This window comes from Scyliorhinus canicula, chromosome 19 (assembly GCF_902713615.1).
Source record: "Scyliorhinus canicula chromosome 19, sScyCan1.1, whole genome shotgun sequence".
Taxonomy (NCBI): domain Eukaryota; kingdom Metazoa; phylum Chordata; class Chondrichthyes; order Carcharhiniformes; family Scyliorhinidae; genus Scyliorhinus; species Scyliorhinus canicula.
In genome coordinates, this window is record NC_052164.1 from 46,531,555 (window position 1) to 46,544,005 (window position 12,451).

The 12,451-nt window shown below is 48.0% G+C and overlaps 1 protein-coding gene across 2 annotated transcripts in view; it reads left to right on the plus strand.

The window, feature by feature from the left end:
• mrc2 (mannose receptor, C type 2) overlaps positions 1–12,451 on the plus strand; it is a 293,165-nt gene that overhangs the window by 91,583 nt on the left and 189,131 nt on the right. For both annotated transcript variants that reach the window (XR_005458165.1, XM_038778997.1), the window contains exon 4: positions 8,442–8,606. Coding sequence is in view for 1 of the 2 variants with exons in the window: in XM_038778997.1 (XP_038634925.1) it covers positions 8,442–8,606 (165 nt within the window). In the remaining variant the exon portion in view is untranslated. The remainder of the gene's footprint in view (positions 1–8,441; positions 8,607–12,451) is intronic.

The following is a 12,451-nucleotide window of genomic DNA, read 5'->3' on the forward strand; positions in this document are numbered from 1 at the left end:
TAGGAAGCAAATGGAGAGGCAAGATAAAATAAAGAGTATAATTCTAAAGGCAGTGCAGGAGCAGAGGAACCTGGGTGTATGTGTACATAAATCATCAAAGGTGCCAAGACAGGCTGCGAAATGGGGCAGGCAGTACAAGGACAAGAAGGTTATGTTGAACTTGTACAAGATGTTATTTCAGCCTCGCCTGGAGTATTGTCTCCAGTTATGTATGCCACACTTTAGGAAGGATGCAAACACATTGGCAAGAGTGCAGGAATGATTGATGAGAGTGGTTCCGGGGATGAGGAACTTTAGTTATGAAGAGAGATAGAACATACAGTGCAGAAGGAGGCCATTTGGCCCATCGTGTCTGCACCGACCCACTTAAACCATCACTTCCACCCTATCCCCGTAACCCAATATCCCCTCCTAATCTTTGTGGTCACTAAAGGCAATTTATCATGGCCAATCCACCTAACATGCACATCTTTGGACTGTGAGAGAAAACCGGAGCACCCGGAGGAAACCCACGCAGACACGGGGAGAACGTGCAGACTCCACGCAGACAGTGACCCAGCGGGGAATCGAACCTGGGACCCTGGCGCTGTGAAGCCACAGTGCTAGCCACTTGTGCTACTGTGCTGCCCTGAAGAGCAGACTGGAGACATTGGGACTGTTCTCCCTGGAGAAGAGAGACTGAGGGATTTGTATCATGAGGAGTCTCGACAAAGTGGATAGAGAGAAACTGTTCCCGCTTGTGAAAGGTTCGAGAACCAGAGGGCGCAGATTTAAAGTAATTGGCAATAGAAGCCAATTACTTTCTTAAAATAAATTATTTCACTTTTCTCCACATTGAACTTCACATTGAACCAATAGAATTCTTTGAGGAGGTGACTAAGTGCGTAGATGAAGGTAGAGCAGTTGATGTCGTATACATGGATTTTAGTAAGGCGTTTGATAAGGTTCCCCATGGTCGGCTTATGAAGAAAGTAAGGAGGTGTGGGATAGAGGGACATTTGGCCAATGGGATAAGTAACTGGCTATCACATAGAAGACAGAGGGTGTTGGTGGATGGAAAATTTTCAGACTGGAGACCAGTTACCAGCGGCATACCACAGGGATCAGTGCTGGATCCTCTGCTATTTGTGATTTTTATCAATGACTTGGAGGACGGGACTGAAGGGTGGGTCAGTAAATTTGCTGATGACACCAAGTTTGGTGGAGTAGTGGATGAAGTGGAGGGCTGTTGTAGGCTGCAAAGAGACATTGATAGGATGCAGAGCTGAGCCGAAAAATGACAGATGGAGTTTAACCCTGATAAGTGTGATGTGATTAATTTTGGTACAAAAAATTTGAATGCGGATTACAGGGTCAATGTTGGGGTTCTGAGGAATGTGGAGAAATAGAGAGATATTGGGGCTCATGGCTTTGAAAGCAGACCAAGGCAGGCCAGCAGCACGGTTCAATTCCCGTACCAGCCTCCCTGAACAGGCGCCGGAATGTGGCGACAAGGGGCTTTTCACAGTAACTTAATTGAAGCCTACTTGTGACAATAAGCGATTTTCATTTTTCATTTCATTTCAAGTGGATAGAGCCGTGAAGAAGGCCTATAGTGTGTTAGCGTTTATTAACAGGAGGCTTGATTTTAAGAGCTGTGGGGTTATGCTGCAACTGTACATGACCCTGGTGAGACTACATTTGGAGTATTGTGTGCAGTTCTGGTCACCGCACTATAGGAAGGATATGGAAGCGTTGGAAAAGCTGCAAAGGAGATTTACCAGGATGCTGCCTGGTTTACAGGGTAGGTCTTATGAGGAAAGGTTGAGGGAGCTAGGGCTTTTCTCTTTGGAGCGGAGGACGATGAGAGGCGACTTAATAGAGGTTTATAAGATGATGAGGCGGATAGATAGAGTGGACGTTCAGAGACTATTTCCTCGGATGGATGTAGCTGTTACAAAGGGGCATAACTATAAGGTTCAGGGTGGGAGATATAGGAGGGATGTCCAAGGTAGGTACTTTACTCAAGAGTGGTTAGGGTGTGGAATGGACTGCCTGCTGTGATCGTGGAATCGGACAATTTAGGAACTTTCAAGCGGTTATTGGATAGACACATGGAGCACACCAGAATGACAGGGAGTGGGATAGCTTGATCTTGGTTTCGGACAATGCTCGGCACAACAACGAGGGGCGAAGGGCCTGTTCTGTTCTGCACTGTTCTATGTTCTGTGTAGAAGCAAAAGTGAAATGAGACAACAGTATTTCACACAGCGAGTGGATAGGACCTGGAAAACACTCCCTGAGGGTATGGTGGAGGCAGGTTCAATTGAAGTATTCAAAAGGAAATTTAACTGTTATCGAGGGAGAGTTAGCTGCGTGTTGGAGAGGAGATGGGAGAATGGAAAATGGCACTAAGTCAGTTGCTCAATCAGAGAGCCTGTGCAGAAATGTCAGGCTGAATGGCTTCCATCTGCATTGTAACAATTCTGTGATCGCGTGAATACAGTGATCTTTCTCATACATACTCAATCGCCCTCATTCATCCTCTCTCCAGATCTCACACCCATCCACTGCCTACCTCGTGCTCTGGCCCATCCTCACGTGCAGGCATCCTCCCCCGTGCTTTGGCCTGCTCTCTCCCCCAACTCCCCTTGCATTCTAGCCTGCCCTCATAGCTGATCACTTGCGCTCTAGTGTGCTCAGGTTCTTTCACATACTCTCACACTCTGGCCCACCATTGCATGTGCATGTGCTCTCTCACGCTCTCTGGCTTTGTGTGCATTCCCCTCCCCCTGCCCTCAGCATTCATCCTCAACCCTGCCCTCACTCTAGCCACACCCATTCCCTCAATTTGACCCCTCGGGTGCTCTCACTGACTTTGTCCCCTCTGTCACTCTGACCCCCAGCTTACTTTCTGACCCCGACCCATCTCTCATCCTCTTTCACTGCCTGGCCTGGCAAAGTGTCCCGCACTCTGCCCTTCCTACACTCTGACCCTTCCCTATCCTTTCACACTCTGGCACCTGCCACCTCTCGTCCGCTGGCCCATGCTCTCGAGCTTTCTGCCCACCCACTTTAGCTCTCTGATTGCAATTGTTACTCCCTCTCTCTATCGCTGCCTGTCCATCTCTCTCTCTGCCTGCCACCTCTCTGTCTCTGCCCACCCCACTTGTTGTTTGCACGTCTCCTCTCGCTCTTAGCCCACCCCCTCGCTCTTAGCCCACCCCCTCTCACTCTCTGTCCACCCCCTCTCGCTCTCTGCCAGTCCCTCCATCTCTTTCTCTCTCTCTCTGCCTGCCTCACCGCTCTCTCTCTGCTTGCCCACTCGCTCTCTCTGTTTGCCACTCGCTCTCTCTACCCGTCCCCCTCACTCTGATCCTGCCCTGCTCTCACTCTGGCCCCACCCTGCTTTCACACTTGCCCCACCCCTTTCTTACTTTGCAGCCCACGCCCTCTTTGGCCCCACCCCCATTCTCGCTCTGTCCCTGCCTCTGTCTCATTCTGTCCCTCCCTCACTCTCTGACCCCACTCCTTTCTTACTCTCTGACCATCCGCCATTCTCACTCTCTCCAGCCTTGCACATACCCATAAGGCACGCTGTCTCTCTTTCTCGAAGTTCACTTTCTCTGTGCCTTCCCATATCATCCGTGTCTCTATATCCTCCCCTCGCTTTGTGCACTGTTCAACTTTCTTTCTTATTCTATTGCAGAAGAGCAGAATGTTTTCTTCAGGGTTTCTTGTTGAAGCATCTTCAGCGTATCTCTTGCAACATGAAAGGTTTATCATTCTGCTGAAATGCATTATGATTTATTATTTGTTTCTGATGTAATTTAAAAGAGGTACAAGCACGCATCTTATAATACAGCCCATTTGTTTTTGAGATTTCAGGCAAGGGAACATCAGGATGTGATTAATATATTAGTGGTCTGTAGTGCCTGGGACACGTGCCAGGTAATGGCTTGATGGTGCGACGCCCAAGTTTGGGAGAATCGTGATTCGCCCAACTGGGAGAGGACGATTTATGAGCTCCTGCCCCTCACGGAGTTGAGAGCCTGCAGTGTCTCTGGTTGGTGACTGGGGCATTCAGCCAGGACTGCTGCTGAATGTCACACAAGGACAGCGCTGGACTTGGCTCTGAGACGCTCTTGCCTTGACCAGCTTGCCAACATTGGCAGTTCAGCCTCGCCCATGAAGAATGGTCAATTGTGAGAGGTGGCAGCTGGCACCGCTGGGTGAGCACCCGGGGGGTGAGTCACTGTCTGCGGGAGAGATCGAGGCAGGATTGGAAAAGGAGAAACAAGGGCTTTGTGCGCTCCTTCACCCATTACACAGTTTGCAAAGCCCCCTGTGCAGCGTTTAAGGATAAAAATATTATTTTTGGCACTCGGTGGGAGTGTGGTTAGCAAATTATATGAAAGCCCTCATATTCAAGTGTTCGGTGCGAAAAGGCATGGGTTTGGGATTCAGACCTCCCAGCATGACAGGTTACAATGGAACAGGAGTAATTCAGTCAACCCTTCAAGCCTGTTCTGCTGTTCAGCCGAATCATGGCTGATCTGTGCCTTAATTTCATTTAATCAACTTAGTTCCATATCCCTAACATTGTATCATCTGTCAGAGATCCCATCAGTTTCAGATTCAAAATTTTCATTTGACCCTCCCAGGCTCCACAGGGGGTGGGAGTTCCAGATTTCTATTCCCACTGTGTGAGCAAGTATTTCCTGACATCGGCCCCACACCGCCTGGCTTAAATTTTAAGGTTCTGCCCTCTTGTTCTGGATTTCGTTAGCAGAAGAAATAATTTATTTGCTCTATCAAATCCTTCGCTCATCTTAAAAAGGATAATTGGGTTCCCCCTTAATCATCGAATCATGCAATCCCTACAATGCAGAAAGAAGAGGCCATTTAGCCCATCGAGTCTGCACCAACCCCCTGCCCTGTAACCACATCATAAGAGGCAATTTAGAATGCCACCAAACCTGTACATCTTTGGACTGTGGGAGGAAACCGGAGCACCCGGAGGAAACCCACACAGACACAGGGAGAATGTGCAAATCCACACAGTCACCCGAGGCCGGAATCAAACCTGGGACCCTATCCTGCTGTGAGGCACTAGTGCTAACCACTGTGTCACTGTGCTGCCCATTAATCTATATTTAAGAGAACGCAAATCTCCTCCTTGAAACCTGTCTGCAACATTTAACTCTTTCAGTGCCTGGTATCATTCTGTTCAATCTGTTCTGCACCTCCTCCAAGTCCAGTACATCGTTCCGGAGGTGCGGTGCCCAGAACTAATCCAGGTATCCAGAAGGTGAGATTATGTAACTGTAACATAACTTCCACACCTTTGTTCAACAGGCCTTTTTCGATAAAGACCAATGTTCCATTAACATTTTCATTATTGCTTTTTGTGTGTCAGTCCACTAGATTTTTGCCGCTTCCTATGCTTGGACCATCAAATCTTGCTCATCGTTCTGAGCTTCTCTCTATTTGGAATATTGTTGGATCTATTCCCGGATCAAAAGCCAATGACCTTACACTTCGCCATTTTGAACTCTCATCTGTTCGTTTTGTTCCCACTCATTAATCTATTAGAGTCCCTCGGCAACTTTGTCTGTCCAACTACACTCACTGGCTCGCCAGCAAATATAGATGCATAGCTCTGTATTCTTTCATCCAAATCATTTATAAATATCATGAGAAGCTGAGGTCCCAGTATAGCTCCCTGGGCAATGATCCGAGTCACATCCTGCCAGTTGGACCACAGATCCATGAGACTATCTACTAATCAATTTCCTATTCAAGCCAACCAGGGACCGTCCGGTTCCAGGCACTCTCAGTTTTGTCAACAGTCTCTTGTGTGGAACCTTTTTCAAATGCTTTCTGGAAGGCCTTAAAAATAATAACCATATTGACAGGAAGCAGAGGAGGATGGAGAAGATGAAAGCAAGCTGTGAGGAGGATGAAGGGGGAGGATTTGGGGGAATGGATAGGGAGTAATGGGGAGAAGAAATGAGAGGGGTTGGGGGGAGAGAGAGATGTTGTAGGGCAGGAAGCAGGGAGAAATGGAACAAGAAAGAAGAAAAGAAAACATACAGCACTTTTCATGACCATCAGACATTCCAAAGCACTTTACACCCAATGAAATACCTTTCGAGTATAGGTGTGGGGATAACATGTTGGCATGGGTGGAAGATTGGCTGGCTAACAGGAAGCAGAAAGTAGGCATAAATGGGTCATTTTCTGGTTGGCAGGATATAATGCGTGGTGTGGCAGAGGGCTCAGCGCTGGGACTTCACTGTTTACAATTTATATAAATGACTTGGATGAAGGGTCCAAAGAGATGGTTTATAAATTTTCCGATGACACAAAGATAAGTTGTGAAGAGGAAATAAGGAGTCGACAAAGGGATAGACCTAGGTTAATTGAGTGGGAAAGTGTGAAAATGTCCATTTTGACAAGACGAATAAGAAAGAAGCATGTTATCTAATTGGGAAGGGATTGCAGATTTCTGAGATGCTGTGGGATCTGGGTGTCCTAGCGCATGAATCACAAAAGGCTAGAATATGGATTCAGCAATATTTAGGGAAGCTACTGAATGTCATTTGTTGTGAGTGGAATTGAAAACAAAAGTAGAGAGGTTATGCTTCATTATACGGGGCACAGGGTGAGACCTCATATGGGGTACTGTGCACAAAATTGGTTACCTTATTTATAGAATGATGGAAATGCGGCACGGTAGCACAGTGGTTAGCACTGTTGCTTCACATTGCCAGGTCCCAGGTTCAATTCCCGGCTTGGATCACTGTCTGTGCGGAGTCTGCACGTTCTCCCTGTGTCTGCATGGGTTTCCAACAGGTGCTCCGGTTTCCTCCCACAGGTCCCAAAAGACGTGCTGTTAGGTCATTTGGACATTCTGAATTCTCCCTCTGTGTACCTGAACAGGCGCTGGAGTGTGGCGACTCGGGGCTTTTCACAGTAACTTCATTGCAGTGTTAATGTAAGGCTACTTGTGACAATAAAGATTATTATGATGTGTTTATAAAGTTCAGCGGAGGTTTACCGGGCAAATACCAGGGGGTGGTTAAGCTGTCTTATGAGGAAAGGTTGGACAGACTAGGCTTGTTAACTACTGGAGTTTAGAAGAATAACAGGTGACTTTCTTGAAACATATAAGATCCTGAGGGATTTCTTGACAGGATGGATGTGGAGAGGATGTTTCCAGTTGTGGACGAACCTAGAATAAGGGACACTGTTGAAAGTAAGGGTTCGCCTTTACAGCACCGAGGACCCGGGTTCGAATCCCGGCTCCAGGTCACTGTCCGTATGGAGTTTACACATTCTCCCCGTGTCTGCATGGGTCTCACCCTCACAACCCAAAGATGTGCAAGGTAGGTGGATTGGCAACGCTAAACTGTACCATAATTGGAAAAATAAAAATAAATAAAGGCTTGCCCATTGAAGCCCGAGATGAGGAGAAATGTTCTTCTCTCCAAGGGTCATGAGTCTTTGGAACTCTCTTCCTGAAAAGGTGGAAGCAGAGTTTTTGAATATTTTTAAGGCAGAGCTATATAGATCCTTGGAGAGCAAGAGAGGCAAATAGTTAACGGGGGGTAGGGAGGAGGTTACTAATAAATTGGCTACTATCTTATTGAATGGCAGAGTAGGCTCGAGGGGCGAGTGGCCTAGTCCTGTTCCTAAATCATATATTTGCATGCTTGTAGAGAATGCTACCCATTGAGCTACAGCTGGCACATTGGAGAGGGGTGGGCATGGAGGGTGGGAGGTGAGAGGAGGAAGCTGATGAGTGGGGGATGGAAGAGTTGGGGAAAAGAACAGCAGGAGATGAGGGGAATGCAGGAGATAATGGGCCATGGAAGGCGAGAGGTTGGAGGGAATGGAATGAAAGAGGGGATGTGTCAGCAATGATGGAGGGTTGGGGAGTGAACAAGGAAGTAATGAGCTGAAGGAGGGTGTGTCGACAGCGGTTGAGAGCTAACGGTCGTAATTGTGCACAGTGCTGAAGGTTCATAATCTGCTATGTGTGGCTAGGGTGTGTATGATCTATACGATGCACTGTAACAACCATCCAAATCTTCTTCAACAGCACTTGCCAAAGCCGTGACCTCTGCAACCCAGAGGGACAAGGACAGGATGCTTTTGGGAACACCACCACCTCTGTGTTCTCCTTCAAAGTCAGACACGATCCTGACTTGGAACTTTGACATTGTTCCTACAGTTGAGAGTCCGATGACTCTTTGTCAAAGAAGATTTTGATTACTCTGTTTACAGCAGGGTTTCCTCTCATATCGATATTCTCACTTGCAAAATATGTATTGTCTGGCCGGTTTGTTTGTGATCTCTTGTGAAAATCTGTGGCCTTAATTGGTGTGCCTGTTAGCTGAATTGGATGAGTCTCCTGGTTCTGTGGACTTTTAATGATAAACCTTTTCTGTCCTTAGGTGATGACTGTGAAACATTCTGGGACAAGGACCCATTGACCAAGAGCTGCTATCAGTTCAACTTTCAGTCCACTCTCTCCTGGAGCGAGGCCTGGATTAGCTGTCAGCAGCAGAGCTCTGACCTCCTCAGCATTACTGAACTTCACGAGCAAACCTACATTAACGGTACGGCAGGAAGACAGGCCAGCCATGCCTCAGTCGGTAGCGTGTCCAACCAAGTCACAAAGTCCTGGGTTCAAGGCCCACTCCAGACATGTTGGCCTGTAACCTACACTGCCGCTGCAGTTGGGTACTCAGGGAGTGCTGCACTTTCAAAGTTGCTGTCTTTCGGATGTGCCATTAAGCCAAGGCGCCGTCTGCCCCTTCAGGTGGATGTAAAAGACCCCACGGAACTACTCGATAGAAGAACAGGGGAGCTTCTCCTAATGGTGGGACCAAGAATTATCCCCTGGCCATTGGCCAGAATCACAAAAAACAGCTGATCTGGTCAAATCACACTGCTCTTTCAGGGATCTTGCTGTGCGCTAATTGGCTGCTTCATTTCCACGGTGTCAACACTTCAAAAATACTTGTAACGTGCTTCAGGAAGTCTTGAGCTTGTGAAAGAGGCTATGTAAATGCAGGTTATTTATTCTGTGTTCCATCAGCTTTCTCCAATGCGGGGGACATTGAAAAACGGCAAGTAGCAGGTGGTTCAAATCACAAATGGAACGTGTGGCGTTAGATGAAACAAATAACTTGAATTTAAACAGCAGCCTTCTGGTACAATAGTCCTTCACGAGCACTATTTGACTTGTGTAGCCGCTGTAGGGAGACAAGGCAACCAATTTTCACACAGCAAAGTTCCACAGTCTTTGAATCTGTTTTCATTGAGTGCGGTCAGGTCATGGGGGAAACTTGAATAGCTGCATTGAATCTTTCACATCCACCTGATCAGGCAGGCGTGGTCACTGTTTTAAGTCTCATCTGAAAATTAACCTCTTCAAAGAATACAGCTCTCCCTCAGTCCTGCACTGAGACATCAGCCTAGATTACGTGCTCATGTCTGTGGACTGAGGGCAGAACCCTGACCTTCAGACTCAGAGTCAAGAGTGTACCCGCAGAGCCAAACTAACACAGCAAAACAATCCTGGGTTTATTCATCCTGTATCTCAACCTCTTTGTAGCTGTGCATTCTCTTTACCATTCCAGTTCTTCACTGTCACGCCAGTGTCACAATCACTGATGGACTATCAGTTGTCTTTCGCCAGGAGTCAAATCTTCAGACTTTGCCCTTGAAAAGATTAAACTGGCAGTCGGTGCAGGCTGGGAGGGCCGAAGGGCCTGTTCCTGTGCTGTTATTTTCTTTGTTCTTTGTTATTTTCCCCTTTTTTCCCCCTCTCCTTCTTTCAAAAATCCCTCGCTGAGATGTTGCGCTGTGGGCCCTCTCCCCCAATGACAAACTCGATGTCGGGTGCGGTCAATAAACGCTGAGGCTCCTCCCTCTTAATTAGCGTCTTGCCAGCCTTGACTTCGCCTCATCATTTCTTGAGTCAGCAGTTTCCCTGGGGAGCCGAATAAGGCCGGCACAGTGATTAGCACTGCTGCCCCACAGCTCGAGGGACCTGGGTTCAATTCTGGCCGTGGGTCACTGTCTGTGTGGAGTCTGCACTTTCTCCCTGTGTCTGCGTGGGTTTCCTCTGGATGCTCCGGTTTCCTCCTACAGTCCAAAAATGTGTAGGTTAGGTGGATTGGCCATGCTAAAAAATTGCCCCTTGGTGTCAAGGGATGTAAAGGTTAGGTGGGGTTAGGGGTTATGGGGAGAGTGTGGGGACTGGGCCGAGGTAGGGTGCTCTTTCAGAGGGTTGGTGCAGACTTGATGGGCTGAATGGCCTCCTTCTGCACTGTAGAGATTCTATGACTGTATGAATTATATGATTCTAAACATCTGAAATCGCAATGGCTGTGAACAGGGCTCGAACCTGCATAGAAAAAAACCCGATTTGATTTTGAGTCCAACGCCTTAACCATTCAGCCATCGCAACTGGCTCGACCTGTTTCTTGGCTATTAGGAAGTGGTACAAACTCCACTTATTACGATGAGAAAGCCTGAGCCACCCAAAGTGTTGAGTGGGTGGATTGGGGTACAGAGGGAGGAGCAGAGCCAGAATAGGCTCATCTGATTGTTGCCAACAGCAATCCGTTGGAAATTTTTTAGAAGAAGCCAACACTTCTGCATCAGGAGGCACATTCTAAAGGGAAGGATTACCACTTTCCAAACAAAACTTCCAGCAGTCAATGCACATTCCAGAACTTTCCGAGTCGAGTACACAGACTGGAATATTGGCAGCTCCATAGTCAAAGGGGTGATGATCCAGCACCGTTCAGAGCACAACCAATCTTCTTGGCTCTGGCAATGCCAGCATCTGCTTCCCATCAGTGATACAAATTTGTGGAAAGTAGGCTGCTGCTGAAGTTTAGGCCCAGAGGCTTCTACTCTGTGTATTACGGTCTCGTTGACTGTTCTTGCTCCAATATGTTTGTGTATCTTTCCAGTATTTTCTTTTCCACAGCAGGCCTCTGCTGGTCACGTGACCTGCCCCAGCCTGGACTCTCGAGGAGGGGCTAGGCCGAAGCCTAGGGATAGCTCTTGCCAATATTCTGCCTCAACACAAGTTGGAAGGTGTCCCATGTTGTGAGTCACTTCCTCTGGCAATTGGTCAAGGGCCAAGTCTAACAGGAGTTGTCGAGATGCATCAGAGTTCAGGCTCTGAGCGGCTACTAGTGCCGGCTTCAGTTTTGTGCGTTTTAGTTTTAAACAACGATGGCTGGAGGAGCAGGGTGGGGTGAAGCAGGCATTATTGGACTGCTTTCATACTGCATAGGAATGTCACTAATCCGAACACACTAGCTCCTGACTCTTTCTAAGTGCTGAGTTACTATCTTCCTGATTATTGAGTGGGCGTAGTGGAAATTTCCAATATGTCTTCATTTTAAATTGGATTCCAAATTCCCACTCGCGGAGCAGGTATTTCTGGCCCCTCCCATTGCCAAGGTCACCTGGTCCCGCTAAATGTCAAGAAATTTAGTCTGGGCCACTGAATTTCCATGGTGGGTCCCAACACGACAGGGCTGGAAAATTACCAGCCACGATGTGGGGACACGCATTCATTACCAAGGGGTGGGATTTAACTAAATGGGAACAGAGTCCCACGGCGAGCACGTTTAGCCACGTGTTTCCCGGCACTTGCAGCTTCGAGAAACCACAACGCTATAAAACAGCACCACGGTTAGAAAAGGGGCCTCAGCGGGGATCGCGCGGCTAAGGCCTCACATAGCCCCGTTTATGCACTGAGGAGCTCCACTCACCGTAACTCCTTAGTGTAAAGCGATATCGGGGCATCATTTTTAAATGGCATCCCAATTGCTGGAGCCCCCAAAGTGATCCTTAACTCTCCACCCAAGCCCCAATGCACTATGAGAGGGCCCTGCTCTCTCATGCCAGCTTGGCATCTTGGCAGTGCCAACATAGCACCCTGGCGGTGCTCCTGCCAACCGATCCCCTGGGAGTCCCCCCCGAGTGCTGTTCCATCTGGTCCCCATTTGTGGAAACCAGTCCTGAATGGCGCTCACCTGAGGTCTCCCTAGTTGAAGGGGATAGATCCCAACTCCTCGGGTACCTCAGCAATCTGTACATTAAGGTGAAACTAGCTGTCTTACTTTAATATACAGATTTGCCTGAAGGTGTTTCCGCCCATAATGGGCAGGATTTACATCGCGTTAGATCTCGCGAGGTCTTGCAAGCCAGGTAGGTCCTGGAACCGGGGTCTCCCCTGACTTTTCAGGCGCAGAGTGGCCGTTTGATTGTGCCCAAGGTTTTCAATGAGTTTGCATCAGCAGCATAGCAGAACTCAAATATCACCCATCACCCTGAGTCACCTCCTCCCAACTGACCTTGCCCCTTCCCATCCCTTCAGTCACTGGAGGCCATTCACGTGTCACCAGGAAAGGGAAGCTGCGTGCTTGTACTC